The 22,098-nt window shown below is 38.9% G+C and overlaps 1 protein-coding gene across 5 annotated transcripts in view; it reads left to right on the forward strand.

Annotated features, from left to right (window-relative positions):
* mrpl1.L (mitochondrial ribosomal protein L1 L homeolog) overlaps positions 1-20,397 on the forward strand; it is a 33,322-nt gene extending 12,925 nt beyond the window's left edge. For all 5 annotated transcript variants that reach the window (XM_041591085.1, XM_041591084.1, XM_018252832.2 and 2 more), the window contains 5 exons: positions 1,380-1,451; positions 4,472-4,583; positions 8,444-8,544; positions 17,751-17,832; positions 19,526-20,397. In XM_041591085.1, the coding sequence (XP_041447019.1) occupies positions 1,380-1,451; positions 4,472-4,583; positions 8,444-8,544; positions 17,751-17,832; positions 19,526-19,665 (507 nt within the window). In that variant the 3' untranslated portion in view covers positions 19,666-20,397. The remainder of the gene's footprint in view (positions 1-1,379; positions 1,452-4,471; positions 4,584-8,443; positions 8,545-17,750; positions 17,833-19,525) is intronic.
* Positions 20,398-22,098: the final 1,701 nt, after the last annotated feature.

Raw genomic sequence — 22,098 nt, forward strand, 5'->3', positions numbered from 1 at the left:
ACATTTAAACTCTAGTAGGGAGTTAAAGGGCAAGAGACTAACGTGAAGATTGTGAAAGGTGACAAACATAGGGAGAGAGTTAGAAATTGGCACATGTATAAGAGGGTTGGAAGCATAAGTTGATAAATGCAAAGGGGAGAAAGGGAGTGAGGAAAAGAGCAAGAAATGAAAAATATGAGATGGAAAGCAAGGTTAAGGACCAGAAAAAAATACTTGAGTTGTATTGGCAATTTAAAAGTAGATAGTACCCCTCTTAAATGGGATACAAAATGCTTAAAGACTATACGGTACATTACATGCTATAAAAGAATGGGAGGGTATTTTGCAAACACTGTTTTTAATCAAATACCATGGAATGACAGGACAAATTGACAAATATCCTTCTGCTAGATAATTATAAAAAAAGCACACTGTTACCCTCTTTTCAGACAGGAATGTGAAGGGTTTGCTTCTGTATTAAACAAGATGCTAAACACAGCTGTCACCTGTTAGTTGGAATGTTCACCATTTCTATTGTAAGCCCTAGCTATGCTGGCCATATCCAAAACAACATTCTGAATCAAAGTAGAATACCAGTCTGGTGGTTGTAAAGCATACTAATGGTGAACAATTTGAATTAAGCATACCCAACTTTTGATTCATTGAATATAATCAAATCATTTGTTGCATTCAGTAACAGTTAACCAAGGCAGCTTCAGAATAAACAGTTCCGTGCCTTTCACAGTTTTACCTTACACAATTTTTTTCAAGTGGTACAGAAGAGAAGGGGGAGGGGAGTACAGTACATATTACTTACATCACCTGTACAGATCCACCATCTTACACTGTCAATAAACAATAATTAGGTCAGCCTAGCAAAGCCTTTTAATAACTTCCCCCCTCAAGTGAGGGCTCATTTATTAAGTGGAGTAAAATCCAAGCCAAAATATTGGTTCAAATCGATTTATTTTCTAAAATGTAATTTGTCACCCTATCATAGCACTATAAAGTATGAAGTATATGAAGTGCAGCAGAAAACATCTTTTTTACAATGTTCCTTAAAGCTTGTACCTGTCTTGTAAGGGGCTTGCACATGAGTGACCCAATAGCGTCCACATGCATGCCCCATACTTGTTGAAACAAGTTTTAGGGTTTTCTTGTGCCACTGAACACTTTGTAGAGGCATCTAACAGTGTATGGTGCGCTAACAGTTTTAGCAGTTCAGTACTTGAGCTTACTTTTCCACAAGCATGCTAAAAAATGCCAAATACAGTTCTGAGTTTTGTCTGCCAACCATGTATTAACTATATTTTAGCTTCGGCTTTATGTGCCCAAGCAAGGCATCTGAATGTGTTTGATAATAATGAACTAAAATGTTTGCTACCCTATTGGATTTCCAGAATCCAGATGATGCTCAGATTGCTAGAGACAACGGAGCTGCTTTTGTCGGTGGAAGTGAATTCATTCAACAGGTATGTATGCACAATCTGTCCTCACAACTGAAGTGGTCTATCTGACTGGTGAAATTAAAGGGGTGGTTCAATAACTTCTTTCTAGCTTTCAAATGCTAAAACAAAATGCTCTCTAAAGGTGCACATTTATTGTTATTTATGCATGGTATTACTCATCTTTCTATTCAGGCCCTCTCCTATTCATATTCCTGTCCCTTATTTAAATCAGTGCATGGTTGCTAGGGTAATTGGACACTAGCATTCAGATTGCTGAAATTGCAAACTGGAGTACTGCTGAATAAAAGGCTAAATAACTCAAAACCACTAGGTTTGCCACCTGGCCGGTTAAAATGATGGTTGATCCCAATGTTATTAATAGGGAAAAAAGATAAATATATAGGAAGGCCAGTATTTTTTTCTGGAAAAGGTGGTAACCCTAAAAACCACAAATAATACATAATGAAAACCAATTGCAAATTGTTTCAGAATATCACTCTCTACATCATACTAAAAGTTAATTTAAAGGTGAACAACCCTTTTAAAGTACGATTAGTGTATGGTGTGTAGAATTGAGAATGTTGACTTATTCCCAGAATTATTAAGTAAACAAAACATAATGAATCCACTATTCACACACACACACATCATTTCGGCACTTCACCGATTTACTAACGGTCGCTGGCGTAATTTCGTCAAGGATATAGACTTTGGTTCAACTTCGCACTCTAACGCCAGTCGAATTTTCGCTCTGGCGAAAGAGCATTACTACACAAATTCACAGAGTTTTTGATTTTACTGACCGTTACCTCTATCACTAGACTTGCCTTCGCCACTTCAGACCAGGCGAAGTGCAATAGTAGAACATTTTTCTAAGTCCCAAAAAACGCTGGCGTCTTTTCCTTTTTACAGGGTGATAGGTTGAAAATGATCGAAAACTTTTCTTGGGGTACCCTCCTTCCCCCCTACATTTGATAACATATGGCACCTAAACTAAACTGTGGGCACATGTGTAGGGCAATATAACACCTCTATATAATTTTATTAAGGTTCCTTGGCCTTGTGTAGTGTAATGTATTTGCTGCAGCATATACAGGCATTGTACTTTAACTGCACGCCGTATACAAATTAACCAACGCTAGCGTAACTTCGAACTGCTGAGCGTATTTTCCCTAGCGCAACTTCGCCACCGCTTGGTACCTTGTGCGCAACTTCGGATCTTCGTGAATTAGCGTTGTCCAGGCGAATTTATGCCTGGCAAAGTGTTGTGATTTGCAGGAAGCCAACGCTGTCGAATTTTCGCCGGTTAGTGAATTTGCCCCTATGCTGCCTTTGGCCATCATTGGAAAGCAAAGTATTGCACTGAACTGTAGTCACTGCTGTTAAACGTGAAAAATACATAGTGTGCAATTGGACTTGAAAACTTCTATAGATTGATAGCATTTTGTTTTTCCTTTGTGACTCACAACATGAGTGTTAATTTTTTTGGTTGTCCTTTAATCTAAGTGCCACCGATTTTATAATCTACTGAACCTGGAAGAAAAGACAATATTGCTTATGCCATCTTCTTTTCATGTTGGTTTGATCAGGCTGTAACATATAAGGGATTAAAAAAATAAATAAAAGAAAATAAAATCTTATGGTAACAAAATATGGTATGCTAACAAAATATACAAAGGGTAAATTTTGCTTTGCCTATGTATTATACAAAGTTGAATTTTCGAATTTATTTTGACAGATTTATTCAAGAAGTAATTTAAAAAAATTAGTGACTAAGCAGCTTCTAGTGTCAGCATTCTAAATACTGCTCCTTTTACCCACAATCCATAAAATATGGCTAGCTCTAGTCTGTATCAGTTGTGTTGTTTAAAATCGTGTACAAGTGCAGTGGCACAGTGTAGGATAGAATTTAATTTCGCCTTTTTTTGTTCTCCTTTTCATTATAACTGGATACTTGATCCAGGCACTGCGGTGGATTTAGATGTGTTTTTGCCCATGCAGGTGGAGAAGACGCCTAATATGCCACTTGATTTATATACAGTACTTTATCTCCCTTCAAAAAGTGCTTTTGGTCTATCCTATTGTAACCATAGTTCAAATTGGCCAAAATAGGAAACACTACAGGTATGGGAAGGAACACCATTGTTTTTTGTAATGAAGTGCAGTAATTGATCCTCATTAGTAGATTCTTCTATATCCTTAAAGGAAAACTATACCCCTAAAATGAATACTTAAGCAACAGATCATATAATATTAAGTGGCATATTAAAGAATCTCACCAAACTGGAACATATATTTAAGTAAATATTGCCCTTTTTACATCTCTTACCTTGAACCACCATTTTGTGATGGTCTGTGTGCTGTCTCAGAGATCACCTGACCAGAAATAATACAATTCTAACTGTAACAGGAAGAAGTGTTGAAGCAAAAGACAGAACTCTGTCTGTTAATTGGCTCATGTGACCTAACAAGTATGATTTGTTGGTATGTTTGTGTGCACAGTGAATCATACAATCCCAGGGGACGGCCCTTATTTTTTAAAATGGCAATTTTCTATTTCGCATTACCCAATGGCACATACTACTAGAAAAGTATATTATTATGAACATGGTTTATTTACATGGAGCAGAGTTTAACATATGAGCTGTTTTATGCAAAATATTTTTATATAGACCTACATTGTTTGGGGGGTATAGTTTTCCTTTAAGGCTGATAAGTGGTGCTTGATTTATTTCTATATTTTAAATCTAGCTTAAACAGCTTCCCATACAGGAACTTTTCAAACAAAAACGTATGTTTAGGCTGAAAAGCTCCTGGGTGTTTCATGCTTTTACCATTTAAATTAAAGAGTGCTGCTGGTTGCAAAATGTTTTGGACTGATAATGCCATATGTGCTATCAGCCCTATAAAAGATAGGATTCTTGAGGTACCCAGAATGTTTAAGTATAACCTGAATTTGAATTTGTAATTAACCCCATATTCGGTTTCTACTTATTGATAAGGTTGTGACTGTCAAAACTAATACAAAACTGTTGATGTTTCAGATTCTAGATGATGAAATTCAAGCAGATTTTTATATTGCAACACCTGAAATTGTCCCAAAGTTGATACAACTAAAAAATAAGCTAAGGAAGAAATTTCCAAAGAGCAAACGAGGTAAAATAATAGAAATGTGTCTTGTTAGCCTAAATATTTTTATTAACTTTCTATGTATGGGGTTAAATGTACTCTGATTATAGCCATAAAAAAATGCAGATACAGCATTTTTGCTCTAAAATCTGTGTGCACTGATAGGTGGATGCCATGCTTGTCATACTGAAGATAGGGAGAAAGGCAGCTGTGAAAACGACGTGTGACAATTTTTTCTTATGCTTATGTATAATACACAGCTGTCACTTATCAGACCAGTCCCTGGATCAACTTGTACTATCAGCTATCTACCATAACCCTGTATTCCCTCACTTGCTTAAAATCTATCCAACCCCTTCCTTTTTTTTTTTTTTTAACTCTTTATTTAAGTTTGAGTTTCCATTTTCATGTCATAACATCCATACATTCACATTATGTATATTAGTAAAGGCCATCATTTCACACCATAACTTGTGCTAGACATACTACTCAATATGTGAACAAGTCTTACACATTATGAAACATTTCTTCCCAATTGGGAAGTGGTGAGTTATGTGAATCACATGGTAAAAAAAAACATCAAGGAACTATACAAGATAAAAGGAAAGCAAAAGATAACCAAAGGGGAGAGGGGGAATATGCAAAAGTAGTATATGTGAATCACATGGTAAAAAAAAACATCAAGGAACTATACAAGATAAAAGGAAAGCAAAAGATAACCAAAGGGGAGAGGGGGAATATGCAAAAGTAGGGAAGGAAAGAAAGAGGAAAAGAAAGAAGAAAAGAAAACCGTACTTGCTTTGGAGATCCTGGAATATGTACAATTTGCGAGTTAGTGTGTTATAGAAATCCCTTAGCTGTGTTAGGTTTGCCTTTTGCCATGGCTGTGCATACACGTTGGTGAGCCCTGGAGTAAAGTATGGGCTGCCCCATACAGGCATGGCCACCATCAGAAATCACAGGGCCCCATACGAAAAAATTTCCTGGGCCCCCTGGGCTGCGTCCACCCTCCCCACCCCACAGGTCCACCACACACTAAAAAAAAACAAAAAAACATTGGTTGCTATGGTTCGCACATGTTAATAAAAAAAAATGTTGGTGGTCAGGGCCCCACCATTGAAAAAAACATTTGTGGTCAGGGCCTCCCCATTAAAAAAAACATTTGTGGTCAGGGCCCCCCATTAAAAAATATTGGTGGATAGGACCCCACATGGGGAAAAAAATTGGTGGCCAGACCCCCCCCACACATTATAAGAAAATTGGTGGCCAGGGCCCCCCTTAAATGTCCATGTAAAAAAACTTGCCCCCCCAGAAGTTTAAAAAAAAATTGGTGTCCAGGGCCCCACCACAAAGGGTTACTTTTAGGGGGGCCCTGACATGTTGCACTTCATTAGTGTGGCCCACCTGCTGTCAGTGAGCTGCCAACTACAGAAGGGAGGAGGGGAGCACAGGTGGCTGCATCTTCTTCCAGTGGCAGCTTTTTCTTCCCTTATTGGTCACAGAATTTCAAGTCCTGGTAAAGCTGCAAGGTGATTGGATGAGCTGGAGGAGAAGTTCAAGCTATCCAATCCCTGAGCAGCTCAACTGGGACTTAAACTCAGTGACCAACAAGGGGAAGTAATGGACAGAAAATACCTCCCCTTGTGCTCCCGCCCTGCCTTCCCAAAGTCAGCAGCTCTCAGAAAGCAGGGGAGCCCGGGTAATCAAGAAAGTGTGGTGTGGCCGGGCCCCCCCTTACCCTCGGGCCCCCTATAACTACTATAACTCTCCCCCCTGTCCCCCCCTGATGGCTGCCCTGCATACAGGACTCCGTCTAAATGGCTCCTGGACTGTATTGAACTGCACCTTAGCATAGTTCCATAAAGACAGAGTTAGTTTTATTGAGTTCAGTGGATTATCATTTATGTTTGTGAGTTTTTTTGGGTCCCGTAATAGCGAGGATATAGTATAAGGGGAGACAGTATATAAATTTCTAGAGTTACCCATTTTCCGCAATGTATCCTGTTCGACCATGCCACCGCTTGTCCCAGATGTGCTGCTAAATAATACTTAAGTATATCAGGGGCATCCAATCCCCCCCACACACACACACAAAAGTGGGGAAGTTCGTATTTTCTTGGAGATTCTATGCAATTTGGTGACCCATATAAATTTCACTATTTTAGCCTGGGTCCAACCCCTTCTTAAAACTATCTAGCCTTAGAGGGTATGTTGCAAAACTATTATTACCCTCGGGCCCCCTACAACTCTCCCTCCTGTCCCCCCCTGGTGGCGGCCCTGCCTGTAGTTAATGTTGAACTACCACTGTCAGCTTCTTCTCCACTACCATTTACAGCTTTTGGGTGGGGTTGAATTCTGATAGTTAAACCTTTTAAATCAGTAGCAATTGGAAATTGTTTTAGCATACCAGTGAACTAACACTGTACATGATCCAGAATACAGATATCTTTATTGGAGTTTACAGTACAGGCTGAAAACAGGCTGCAGAGTGTTTTAATTGGGGGAGTATGCCTCCATTTGTCTCTAAACAGGCACCTCAGACCTTCATTTCATCCAGTGTATTTAAAGGATCAAAGACACAGCATAAGATTGCTAAATTTCCCAAATATTGCACAAATATTGACTGCACTGGCCATTAGCTGGCATTGCCATTACTACCCTTGCTCCTTTTCAAAATTTGAAATTTTAAGTCTACTTCCGGTGAGCATAATGAAAACAAATCAGCACTCCAATGAGAAGCCGTCTGTACAAAGAAATCCTCATTACCCCAGTCAAGCCAAGTTTGATAAAGAGCAACTTATTTTATAGAGGCTTCTCAATGACTGCTGATTTGTTTTCATTTTGCTAGTAGGGATCAGGAAGCAGAATGTGTTTCAGTTTCAAATATTCCTGTTTAGTGTACAAAATGACAAAAGAGCCAATTTAAATATTTCTTTAAGGGTTGGGGCAGTCGGACAGATTCAGGGAGATTTGATCGCCTCTTCTGCGGGGCGACAATCTCCCCAAACTGCATTCCGCGCTAATAAACTCGCGGTGCTTCAATTTCCAAAAGCCTCACGAGGAAACTTCGGGGGCTTCGGAAATCGAAGTGCCGTGAGTGTATTAGCGCAGGCGATTCTTCATTCAAGCAGACGAAAGGCAGTTCTGGGAGATTGTCGCCCCGCAGAAGAGGCGATTAGTCGCCAGGCAACTAAATCTCCCCGAATCTGCCCGTCTGCCTCAACCCTTATAAGAGAACTAAAGTTTGATTAAGTTAATCACTAGGAGGTGCCAAATGTCCGTAATCCCCCAGTGATTGTAATCCCTGATACCCTGGGTCAGTGCTCCTCTTAGTAGAAAACTGCATTGGCCTGGAGTATTTCTGTAGAAACTTGCCCAGCGCGATCTTCCTTCCTTTTCTATCTTCTTTTCTCAGTGTGCAGGCAGGCTCATGTGCAGTACCATGAAAATGCCAGCTGTTCATGTAAGTTCAACTTTTTCTCTACTGCACATGTGTCTGCCCGGACCGGAACGAAAAGCAGACAAAACAAAGAAGATGGCAATGAGCTTCTTCTACAGAATTACTTTGGGGCAATGCAGTTTTTTTTTTTTACTGAACAGGAGCACCAGCCTGGTGTGACAGGTAAGGAATTATAATCACTGGCGGTTGCCCAACATTTTTGCACCCCTAGTGATTTAAACTTTACTTCTCTTTTATATATTTTTTATTTATATGCGGACCTAAAAAATAGGCATAAACTGTGTTCAGCACTATAAATGTCAAATCACTGTTGAAAAGCAGGATATACTACCATTTTAAACGTTTTTTGTTAAAACTTTTCTTAACCTAAGCATGGAACTTGCCACCCACACTTCATGTGTTTTTTTGTATGTACCTTGTTGAATAGGTTCTGTGGGCCGTGACATTCCCAAGATGCTTCAGCTGTTCAAAACAGGCCATGAGTATTTAGTAGAAAAGGAATGTTTGGTACAGACCAAAATAGCAACGGTAAGTTCAAAAAAATTCTCTTTCACTGTGCCCTTCCTGATGAAAATTAATATCCCCACATGTGATGGTGGCAGCTGTTTCCTGAACAAAGTTCTATTCACATGTGTGTCTTTCCAAGCAGTTGTAATACTCAGACAATACAATTAGTGCATATACATTCATAGAAGCTCATGGTACAGGGCTGATTCAATTCTGATGGAGAAAGTATTATTATACCCTGCATGTAGCATTTTTAGCCATATTCTTTTTTCACCTTTAGTTCTCCTTTAAATGAATACTGTTTTTAACATAATTAACTGGTTTTATTATACTACTGGTTTTATCATACTATTTAATTATTCGCCTGATCATCAATAGTTTTGTGTAAACTCTGTATTCTTCCAATAAATCGTAGCCAGCTCTGTAGTTAGTACTGTGCCTTATGTTTCCTCCAGATGTTATTGTTTCTACCCATGTTTAAAAAACATACAGTACACACTGAATACATTTTGACCCAAGTTTGTGTACATGAATTAATGTGAATGTTTAACAGTCCCTGCAAAACGCTGCATAAAACGTTGGTACTATATAAATAACAGATGATCCAATTTATCTTCATCTATAGCTGTACTACTGTTGTGGATTCCAATGCCCAGTATCCTGACATGATCTATATGCCCTTAGGAATTTTTTTTTTTTAAAGGTTAATTTTTATTGAATTTTAACAACAGAAAATTAGAAGGAAGAAAAGCAAGTTAGAAAGGAAAGAAAAGAGGTGGAAAGTGGGGAGAAGGGGTATGGCTGAAAAAGTAACTATCAATGGTTGGTCGAGGTGGCTGGCGACTCGAGCCAAGGGTTCCAAATATTCTCAAACTTCTTTGGGCATACACGTGCTAAGTACGTGAGCTTGTACAGTTCCAGTTGCGAATTAACCAGTCCAATCCATCTACTCAGAGATGGTGGCAATGGGCCCATCCAGTGCAGGGCAACGACCTTCTTTGCGTAAAAGAAAAGCAACCTCATCAGGCATCTAGTGTTTACTCTAGGTATCACGGAGTCAAGGAGACCCAGAAGACAAGTAGCAGGGTTAAGTATCTGGGGAAGTTCCAGTTCGGTAACCATGAAGTTCAAAATTGCCCTCCAATATCTGAGTATCACTGGGCAGTTCCACATTAGATGCATGAAAGTAGCTACAGGAGCACCACATCTCAGACAGCTGGGTGAAGCTACTTTTCCCATAGTAAATAGTTTCTGAGGGGTGAGGTACGTTTGATGTATTATCTTAAACTGTATGAGCTTGTCTCTTACACTTACTAATGGGATATATAGGTTGTCTATGCCCTTGGGAATTAACTTAGTATTCTGAGACACCAAAGAGCCACTGAAGAAAACTGAGATGCCTAGTTACAGCTTTTGCCCAAATTAAAGGCAGTTGTACATCTTCCTGTTGTATTTTCTTCGTAGTGCGGTTTTATATTCCATACTGTGTGGAGCCTCTTCCCCCTATTGGCAGATGCTGAATATACAGATCATTATATTAGTGTGAGGTAGTGTAATTGGAGAGCCATTATGCCCCTAACACAATAACTACATGCAGTGGTAGGGTTATTTCTGGCTCTTTGCTGTTTTTTGTTTAACAAGAGTAACTAAGCACCCCATTGTCCTAAAGGTACTTGCATAATCAAAAGTGTTCAATCAGCATTAATGGTCCTTACAAAATTCTCGATGTGTAACGGTAATCAGTGATCTGTTCTAGAATACTGCCAACTTGTAGGAAATATGCACTTGGTATCGAGGGAAGTACACAAGTGCACAGTAATTAATATAAACAAAAATTATTGTGTTTGAAGCTCATTTCTGTGCTTTATGGCACTGGAGTTTATATATCTTGCTGCACACATTTTGGACTTTGTTCACCGTTTTTGTTTTTCTCTGGTAAATATGTGCAGCAGTAAAATAGACCCCAGCCCAACAGCATAGAAACATTTCCTGGCAGTGCGGTTTGTTCAGGTCTGAACCTGCCTTAGCAACATTAGCCCTATTATTCTCATAGCCCTGAAGAATATTCTGCTGAAACACTTGTCACAAGCAGTAAATTAAGAATCTGCTTGTATTGTCTGCAAAACAGCTGGTCCTGGGCATGTTCTTTTGTGGGGTTTTTTATGGTATTCACCTTCTAATGCAAAGCTTGTGTGGTCCACATTCTGTGCCACTGACTTGCTGGAGCAGCACTTTTGATAGCAACAAGGTTGCATTTTGCATTTCTAATAGTTACTTACCATGAAATGGACACCCTTCTCCACATCTGTGCTCTAACTATATTTATGCAAGGAAAAAAAACACACACACAAAATACAGAAATTATTATATGTCCAAGTGTAAACCCTAATCATTCTTTGAGGAGCTAGGAAAGTGTTAGCTAGCGATTAGCAGTAGTACAAGCTTTTGGTTGGGTCCTCACTTGAGAGCCTAATTTTGAACAAGACATAGTTGGTGTCCCAGGTTTACTTTTGGACTCTGGACCATCCTTAACAAGATAAATTGTGTCAAGAGTATCTTGAATGTTTTACATTAAACATACCTCCCAACATTGTGGGAATAGAAAGAGGGACAAAAAATGTTTGATCATGCCCATTTTGTGGCCACACCGCCTAATTACCATGTTCATTTTCCAAAATTTGGCAGGTTACGAAAGGTTGAACACATCTTTGTGGTTTTTATGTGTTATTACAGTGTTTCTCATGAAGGTGAATTGCCCTTTAAGCTGCAAGTCACAGTTTCCTCAAGAGACCTGCTTATCTTAAATTGTTATGTTTGTGTCTTTGTTTATCTTAAATTGTTACAAAAGTATCAAAAGTGCACCTGCCACAAATTCCGGGCTCTCTTCCAAAAGCCAATTAAGTTAGAAACCTAAAAGAGAAAGTCAAGGCATTTCAGTAACCAACCAGGAACTGCTGGTTGAGCTGTCAAAATGTGGGCAAAAAACAGGACAGTTGGGAGGTATGCATTAAAGCAGGGGTGCCCAGACTCTGTTACCCTGGGATCCACTCTCGACACCTGACCCCCATCAGGAGATCTACCTTGATAAAAATAGTGTGCGCTCCTAAGGCAGAAGAATGCAGACTTGCCTGTATTGTGTACAAATACCCCAGAACTCATAGAAGGGTGGCAAATCCATGTATAAATACCCCCCAGAACTCTCATCCAGATGGCACAGTGTCAAATTAATGTAAAATTCATACCCCCAGAAATCATGGCAGAGTGGCAATTTCATGTATAAATACCCCAGAAGTCATAGCAGTGACAGATTCACAGAAGTCAAGGAAAGAATTAATAATCACTTTGGGATAAACACCAGGCAAATGTTTTTGAGTTAGGGGGGAGTGCCAGCAGGCAGTACAAGTAATAAATACTGCGTACCCTTGTACTGCTGCTATCAGTTCAGGGAAGAGATGGAATCTGCAGACTAGTCCTTTGTGCTCAGCCCAACCAGCCCTCCGTTCGTACTGTTGTTCTTGTGCTGCTGTTCTTGTGCACTCTCTCTCCCTCCCACCCTTCCTTCCATTCGTGCTGCTGTGCTGTTCTAGTGCTCTCTCTCTCTCTCCCAACCTTCCTTCCGTGCTGCTGTGCTGTTATTGTGCTCTCCCTCTCACCTTTCCTTCCTTCTGTGCTGCTTTGCTGTTCTTGTGCTATCTCTCTCTCCCACCCTTCCTTCCTTCCACGCTGCTCCTCAAGCCCTTTTTCCCTCCATGCTGCTCCTCCCGCCCCCACTCCCTCCCTCGCTCGCTCGCTCACTCACTCCCTCCCAATGCTGGCCCCAGGTCGCGGTCTACCAGGAACATTAATGCGATCTACTGGTAGACCATGCTCAACGTCCCAGGCACCCCTGCATTAAAGAGTCATTAAAGTGTGCCACAGTTTTTCCCCATACAGAACATATTTGGAACTTATTTGTATTTTTCTTTGCTTGATACACAAAAGACATCCGATGGTCCCTTTAAATAACAATCCAATAAGTATCATAGAGTAGTGACTCTTTTTACTTGTACTTCTGGCTGGCCTGTTCGCAAACATTTAACAAATGACTGTTTTGTTATTACTGACAAATCAGAACAAAAGGCAATATATCAGTGCCACACACTTTTATCAGTCATCAGGCAACTGATCATTGTAATTTAAAAATAACATTTTGGTTTTTTTTCTCCAAAATGTGTTTAATTGTGGCCCAAAAGCCTGCTTTGCTTCAGCTGCACATACACATCATGTTCACCATGGTCAGTGTATGACCTTATTATTGACATTTCACTAAGTACTTTATAGTACAGCTGGTGATTCCTAATTTAATAGGAATTTAATGGACATCTACTAAGAATACACCACATAAGATGATTTTAATCTGTGCTTTACCATTTAATGCATATTATCTTGACAAGATGGCCAAAAATAGGCTTTTGATGTATTAATTAGTTTCTCTGGACAGATCAAAAAGCTTTATACAGAGCATGTTTTGACTGTAGAGATGTGAGTGTACTGAAACAGCCTATTTGTTATTGGCTAGATAAATGTGTAGTTCAAGGTAAAAGTTCAAAATCTGTATTTATTCTCCCACAATACGTATATCGAATACACAGCCCTTGTGCTAGCTTTAGTGCTTGACATGTATCTGTTACACAGCCCTTGTGCTATAAAGGAGAAGGAAAGGCTGATTTTTTTTTGTTGTTTTTTTTTTTTTACCATTTTTGTTCAGTGGCTCCAGACACTATCTGGTTGCTAGGGTCACGTCTACCCTAGCAACCAGCCAGTGGTATGAATGAGAAAGAGAGAATAGGAGAGGATCTATACAGAAGGATAATTAAGAAAAAAGTAAAAAATAATTACATACCATTCTGACATTGTACTATGGCCCACCAAGACAGGGTGCCCCACCATCAACCATCTGCATGTTAGAACATAATCTTAGTACATTTCAATTTAAGCTTCCACAGTCAGAATCAAACATCCTTAATTCATGATGTAAATGTTAACATTTTTTTCTACTACCAGTTAGGGTTATGTTCAATGGAGTGTTTTGAATCAGTACTACAATTCTGCTTTTTGCCCCAGATTTCTGAACATTTTCTGAAATACGAAATACAGTGTTTGCTGGCTGACCCATGCTGATTTATTCAGATGAATTCAAAGTGAACCGGGGGAGGTAGCAACCATAAACCTTAAACTACAACAATTTTAAAGAAGAAACTAGAGGTATACTCAATGAGGGGGTGGCCCCCCATGCAGCCAGCTAGTATTCAGTGGCACTATTTAGAATGTAAATAGACATGTAAATGGAGCAACTGTTAATTTCTGCACTCGGTTGCTTTCCATTATCATACACTGCAGCTGAAAATACCCATCTTTATTTTGAGCTCATTGGTTCCAAATAATATGCCTTAAGTATAGGTTTCCTACTGTGAGTTATTTGGAGGAAAATAGGTCTCATAAAGCTGTATATCCTAATTGGCTTTAATATATGGAAACTATAAATCATATTGGTGTGAACCCTTGTATTATAGTATGTTTTGGTTTTATTTATGAAATGCCTGTCAGGATAATCTAGACTCCTTTACCATCAGTTGTATTGAATATCAACTGTCCCCTGCTCTATTGAGACTACCAAAGCTGTTAGGCTTAGATTGTCTGCACCTTTACTCTGTTATTTGGCCTGCTGGATTATTCAGTTGAGCATGAGACACCAGCCTTTATATGCCCTTTAGAAATTATTTAAATTATTTAAATTCATTCAATTATCCTTATGCTTCAATACCATACCAGAAAAGGTTATCTATTTTTCTAATTCATTTATTGATGTGCCATTCACAAATTTGGTCTCCGGTGCTGATTGTATATCTAATTATGTCTGTTACACTGATGCCTACTTGAATGCATTTTATCCTTTTAACAGACCTAATTACTGGAATCAGATGTACATGCTTTTGACAAACATGCTATTTTTGTATACTAATTGATTGCAGTCCTACTTTCTTCTGGCCTAGCCGTACACTCGGCTGCATTGTTTACCTCAAACTAAACTGAAATATTTGCTTTAATTTAGAAAGAGATGGTTTAATAAACTGGTGGATTTGGGTTAAGGTGGCAATAGATGCACAAAAACTTAATTTTGCATGATATTCGGTGCATGTATGGCGGGAGACGAGACTACCAATATCAACAGAAGACTTGGATATCGGTCAGGTCAGAAAATTTTGCCCAAACATCGCTCAGTTAGCTGCTGAATGGTTACAGAAAAGATTGTAATTGTTACGTCTATGGCCACCTTTAGGGATGGAAAAAGACATGCAAATCAAGTTCAACTTGTCTAAGTGAAACCTAACTGCTAGTTGATTCAGATAAAGGCACAAACTAACAGTTCTAACACTTCTGTCCTCCATTATCATTTATGTTTTTTTGTACAGGTATGACATCCGTTATCCGGAAACCCATTATCCAGAAAGCTCAGAATTACAGAAAGGCTTTGTTTCATAGACTCCATCTTATCCAAATAATCAAAATTTTACAAAATGATTTCCGTTTTCTCTATAATAATAAAACAGTACCTTTTACTTAAACCCAACTAAGATATAATTAATCCTTATTGGAAGCAAAACTGGCCTATTGGGTTTATTTAATATCTACATGATTTTCTAGTAGACCTAAGGTATGAAGATCCAAATTAGGGAAAGATCCGTTATCTGGAAAGCCCCAGGTCCCAAGCAGTCTGGATAACAGGTCCCATACCTGTATTAGTAAAGTAGATTTTCAGGTGTGCTGTATCAGTTTTGATAACGAGCAGAAAAATTCCCTCAATGCCTTGCACACTTCTGCAGTTCTCCTTCATGGGATTTGGAGTCTTGGCTGGAGGAGAGCTAGCAACTGATTCTTTATTTCAATGGTATATATAGTCATACATTTTTTTATCTGGCACAGTATGCAGAGTGCAGCACTTGCCCCGCCACATGTTGGAATGAGCATTAAGGGAAATATTTCTGTGGTCCCAGATAGAGGAATGCCATGAGTATTATTACACAGGTATAGGTGGACACTTCAATAAAACAGTATCTTGTATGTGATCCAAACTAAGATATAATTAATCCTATTGGAAGCAAACCAGGCTATTGGGTTTATTTAATTTTTACATGATTTTCTAGTATACAATATGTATGAAGATCCAAATTATCCGGAAAACTCCAGGTCCCAAACATTCTGGATAGCAGGTCTCATACCTGTACTTCAATCAGTGAACATTGGCTCATGTAGCCTCTTGTATTGTAAAATATAAAAGCAGGGGGGGCCTACCATGTAAAACATTTTACTAAATATATTAATCAAGTATTCACAATGTTGTTAAAACACATCCGTTTTTCTACACAGTCTGGAGATTGGGTATGACGCATCTGACCCATTTCACACATTTCATGCTGTGAATCAAAAAACAATATCTCTGTGTCATTTTCATTGCTCCCTTTTCATACTGTTCCTTTTAGTAATGCATACGCATAACCTGTCATAAGTCTGGAAATCCAGGCAACAGAGAATTTAAAGGCAAATATAAGAGCTGTAATTGAAATATCTCTGTTTTGGTCTTTTTATTAACATTTCTCCAAAATATTCTGCTGAAGGGATTGTGCTCAGTTGTCCTTTTTTTCTGTTTAGGATTTCATTCTTTGTGCCATATGCTTGGTTTCGACTGAGATTTGTTTGACAAATATCTGGTCAGACTTTGCCTGTGCAACTTTCTGGGACATCAATATTGTCCTGGTTGTCAAGGGAAAAATAGAATAGCTGGAAATTTTTAATATGCGGTGTAAAGCTATTTTTGTATTTTTTTTATAAGCAAACTGAATAATATCGTTTAAAAGTGCTTAGCAGAACAAAAATAACGTTGCAGTTCTCTACTTTGCAAAGACTATCGTGAGCAGGTAGAGTTACAAGGAGTGTTATTTTAAGCATGACTAAAGTTTGCCATGATCACCATACAGTATTGATATATCCTAACAATTATACCAGTATCCTTTTAAAGAGATACATCATTGGTAAATTCACCATATTTAAGATAGTGTTATCACCTTATGCAATAAAAGGGACGTGTGCATAATGCCAAAGCATCTTTTTTATTCTGGAGACTACTGAAGGGATGAAGCAGCTTACCTTCTAGACCAGGAATTCCCAACCTTTTTTTACCCATACCCAGCGCCGTTTCTGGGGAAGGAGCCGTCTGAGGCGGCTCCTGCAATGCCGCACCGACTTACCTGTCGGGATTGAGGCAGGAACACGATTGCGGTGAGCGCAATTGCGCTCTCTCGCAATAGTGCAGCCGAATTTCCTATTTAAAAACCGGAAATTCGGCTCTTAAAGGTGCAGGAGCGGCTTTTTGCCGCCCCTGGAATCCTCTCTGGCGCTGCCGCCTGAGGCGAGCGACTCAGCTCGCCTCATTGGCGGAGCGCCCCTGCCCATACCACATTGCAACTGTAAATAAAATTTGGAGAGCAACACAAGCATGTAAAAAGTTCATAGGGGTGCCAATTATGGGTTGAGCGAGTCTTGGTAGCCCTATGTGCACTGGCAGCCTACAGGAGGCTTTGTTTGGCAGGACACCTCTTTTTATGCCACCAAAACTTGCCTCCAAGCCAAATTCAGAAATAAGCACGTGCTTTGAGGCTACCTGCAGCAACATCCATGGGGTTGGTCAACAACATTTTGGTAAGGAGCAGGGGGTTGTTGAAGTGAGCAGCCAGTAGCAGCAGGCACAAGTGACACTTGCCTTGGGCACAAGTCCATATTGGCCCAGCTCTGCTCATAAGTAATTAGTTTAATCACAAAAAAAAAAACATTTCCGCTCATTCAAATAACATACAAATAATACATGAATTGCAGTTGATAATCACAGCAAGCATTCAGAATGTATTAAGTTTATAAGATGGAGTAGTTTCATGGAGTAGCTTCAATATCACAATTTACCCTAATTAATTAAAAAAAATAACTATAGCCATAGATTTGTCTGAGATGAAAACAATAGGCAAAAAATATGTACAGAACAAGCTCTATTCACTGAATTCAAGTTAAACAAGGGTATACTGCCCTTTTAAAGGAGATACAGTTATTGGATAGCATTCACTTTAACCTGAAACTGGAATACTGGTTATTTTGTATTTATTCAGTACTGGTCACTTTCATTTTCATTTTTTTTTCAGCTGGACATGCCTCAAGAACACATAGTTGCTAACCTAGATGCGCTTATAAAAGATATCTGCACTTACAGGCCGCTGAGCTATGGTGAGCATGAAAGTAGGGATTTCTAAGGTCATGCAGGGATTTGCTCTGACTGGTACAATGGTAATATCTTTATCAGCATTGGTTATAAAGTAAACTAAACAATTAAGGTAATGCCACATGTGGCTCCTATGCTCCAACAGCTTTCTGAGATGCCTGAGCCCAGAGCTACTGTGTCGGCCTGGGTGCAGGCATGTGGAGCGGATTTTAGCACAATATGCTCCATGTGCCTGACATAGGCTGACATAGGGTTCAGGCACATCAGAAAGCTATTACAGTCATATAAAAAAGTTTGGGAACCCCTCTTTATTCTTTGGAGTTTTATTTATCATTGGCTGAGCTTTCAAAGTAGCAACTTCCTTTTAATATATAACATGCCTTATGAAAACAGTAGTATTTCAGCAGTGACAGAACATTTATTGGATTAATAGAAAATATGCAATATGCATCATAACAAAATTAGACATTTGCATAAAATTTGGCACCCAAAAGAGATATTACATCAATACTTAGTTGAGCCTCCTTTTGCAAATGTAACAGCCTCTAGACGCCTCCTATTGCCTTTGATGGATTCTGGATGGCGGTATTTTTTACCATTCGTCCAAATCTCTTACATACAATTTGATGGCTGCTGAGCATGGACAGCCTGCTTCAAATCATCTCATATATTTTTGATGATATTCAAGTCAGGGGACTGTGACAGCCGTTCCAGAAAATGCCTTTGTAGTTTTCAAAGGGGGGTAAAGGGTCATTGTCTTGTTGGAATATACAACCCCTGCGTAACTTCAACTTTGTGACTGATGCGTGAACATTATCCTAAAGAATTAGTTGATATTGGGTTGAATTCAGCCGACCCTCGACTTTAACAAGGTCCCCAGTCCCTGGCCCCACAGCATGATGGAACCTCCACCAAAATTGACAGTTGGTAGCAGGTGTTTTTCTTGGAATGTGGTGTTCTTCCTCCATGCAAATCACTTTTTGTAATGACCAAATAACTACATTTTTGTCAGTTCAGAAAACACCCCAGTACTCCGATGTTCCAGGGAAATATAATACATTCCACTATTATCTTTTTGTTATTTTGTTGATAGTGCAGTTAATTATTATGCAGGCTTAGAGGGGTTTCCAAACTTTTTCATATGACTGTAGGTGCAATGGGACTGATTCTCAAACACATGCCAAGAATCCGCCATATCTGGCATTAGCCTTAAGGCTCAACAAAAGAAAATGTAATATCTCAAAGGTTTAATTACCGGGGGAGGGGGGTGCATTTTGAAATGAAGTCCTATTCATAATAATTTCTTAGATCAGGGGTCCCCAACCTTTTTTACTCGTTAGCCACATTGAAATATAGGAGACTCTGTTTGGCAGTACACCTGGTTTTTATGCAACCAAAACTTGCCTCCAAGCCAGGAATTCAAAAACAAGCATTTACTTTAAGGTCACTGGGCGCAACATCCAAGGGGTTGGTGAGCAACATGTTCAATTGGTTTCACAGCTTTTTACCTGTAGTTCAATGTACAGAGACCTCTTTACAGCGTCATGTGAAAAAAACCCAACCATCCAGACGGTTTCTCACTCAAGCTGTAGGAACAATGTAGAATTTTCAAAAGACCGCATTATGTGTTAGCATTAACAGTTGTTATATTTACTGGTCCCTTAAATGTTAATATGAATAAACATATTTGCTTTTCAGGGCCCTTTGTGGAGAGAGTTATTCTTACAAGTGCCACCAGCGAAGCTTTGTTCATCAGATTTCAGCAATTTCTTCCACAGGAGACAGAGAAAGCTGCAAGTGAAACTTCTGTTAATTCTGAGACTTCCACTACTATATAAAATTACCAGTGCTCTACAACCAGTGGCATAACATCCATATAGTAGACAACAGGGTCTGCCAGGTGTTATTCCCCTTCCCCAGTTTAAAGGGAAAATATGCCCACCATTTGAGCTGAGCTCATTTAGTTGGGCTTATGTAGAGAAGTTAATAAGTATAAATCTATTTTATTTTTACACAGATGCACTTGATTCCACAGACTAAACATAGACAATTATATGTGTTTATCCATCCCTCATCTCCCCCTGCACTGTAATGTGACTCCTCCCTCATCTCATTTCATTGTAAAATGATGGATTCTGGGACTTTCATTTCATCTGTTTTTCATAGAATCTGTGCACCACCTACTAAGGAAAGATATATATATATATATAAAGTCCCAGAATTAATTTGCCTGTTAAATTCAATCTAGTCCTTTCAAGTGTGAAAATGGCACAGACATTCATAATGATGATGTTTGTTCTTTAGATAAGAACCCAGGCCAGTATTTCCCATAAAATAAAACTGATGTTTATTTCTAGAAGTTCAGACACTGTTTTATTTTTTTTAAAGAAGCCCAACTGAATGAGCTAGTGTCAAAAAGGAGATCTGTTTATCCTTTGATCTTCAGCAGTAAATGAGTACTTGGGGTTTTGTTTTATTATAAAAACTGCTCTTTGTTATTCATCTGTGTCCTGCCATAGTATGAAGGTTTAAAAACCTTACTTTAAACAAATAAAATTCATTCCAATATACCACACTTGTACAGACTGGTTTTATAAGTGAGAAACTGTAGGCATTTAAAAACAAAAATATATGTTATAATATTCTAGGTCAGTGCTGTCCAACTGGCAGTCCCCTTGTACTGTTCACACCTCAGACCCAGACTGAAAGTGCCCACTTTGTTCATCTGTTCATACTTCAGACAAACTGTTGGAGGGGCACCAGCACTTTGTCACTGTATGTAGCACAGTATGAACTGTTCATCTTAGAATAGTCGTGATAGTTTTCCCTGTCTCCTGCTGTATTCTATCTTCCCTCCTATACTCTACATGACCTATGCTCCTTATGTGTGCCATACTCTGCCTGCCCTATGCTCCCTGTGTGTGTCATACTTAGCCTGCCCTATGCTCCCTGTGTGTGCCATACTCTGCCTGCCCTATGCTCCTTATGTGTGCCATACTCTGCCTGCCTTATGGTCCCTGTGTATGTCATACTCTGCCTGTGTGTGCTATACTCTGCCTGCCCTATGCTCCCTTTGTGTGTGCCTTCCTCTGCTTGCCGTAGTCTGCCTGTGTGTGTCATACTCTGTGTGTGTGCCATGCTCTGCCTCAGCCCTTGGTACCACAGAAGTTGGTCAGCACTGTTCTAGGTGAATAATTTTTGTCTTTTGTTCTTGTTAAAGGTTTATTTGAGTTATGTAATAAAAGGCACTCATTTTGCCAGGAGCAGTAACCCATAGCACGTAAGATGTTTCCTTTTAAACACGTGACCCTTAAATTCTACCGCTGATTGGTTGCTATGGGTTACTGCTCATGGGCAAATGTAGTGCCTTTTACTACATATGGGGGTATGTCTCACATATTGGCTGTTCCCATAATGCTTCAATCTACATACGCTGTTTTTTTTTTTTTTTATTGAAAATCTGTGAGGGTTTGTGAATACAGCAAGTGTAGGGCCCTATTTATACAATGCAGGAGTTGTCCTATCAATACTTGCACACTGCACCAGTTTCCATTGATGTTGGAATACTAATTGTACTAACTGATACTAACTGATGTAATACAAAGTTCCAGAATAATTATATTTTGTAAAATGATCAGCTGGTTGTAAAAGTAATTTCTTCCCATATTGTGCCCATAAAAGACTCTTCAAAAAAAAAGGGGGGATTTTTCAAGGTCTCATATGGTGAACATATTTTAGTGATATTTTATTGGAGGAGGAAGTTAAAGTTTTTATAAATAGAACAAATGGCGAAAAAGCTGTTTCTATTAAGTGCATATATGTGTCTAAATGTTAGGGTTGCAGGCCAATGATACAGGTGGATGGGTTCAGTTCATTTTGTGTAGTTAATAGACTTGCACAACTATGCAAATAGATGACAGTAGTTATGTAATTATTGTGTACATGGTGTGTGTTGTGTATACCTCTTGCATAAGAAAGAATAGGGTCTATTTATTTGTGTGAGTTCAAAAGCAACTAAAGGGAATCATTCTGTACCCCAAAAAAATTTTAGTGCTAATTGGACAACATCCTGCTACACCTATTGCTGGCAAAACAGTTTTATTTTATTTTATTTTGCCTTAAATATATTAATCTCTTATTTACCCTCACATATGGATGTAGCTATATCTAGAGTAGATTAAAAGGGTTATGTTATAAATATGTAATGAAATAAACTGTTGAAATCTAATTGCTGTTTTCTATGGGTAACATCACTGGTAATATTCCTCTCC

Source organism: Xenopus laevis, chromosome 1L (genome assembly GCF_017654675.1).
Source record: "Xenopus laevis strain J_2021 chromosome 1L, Xenopus_laevis_v10.1, whole genome shotgun sequence".
Taxonomy (NCBI): domain Eukaryota; kingdom Metazoa; phylum Chordata; class Amphibia; order Anura; family Pipidae; genus Xenopus; species Xenopus laevis.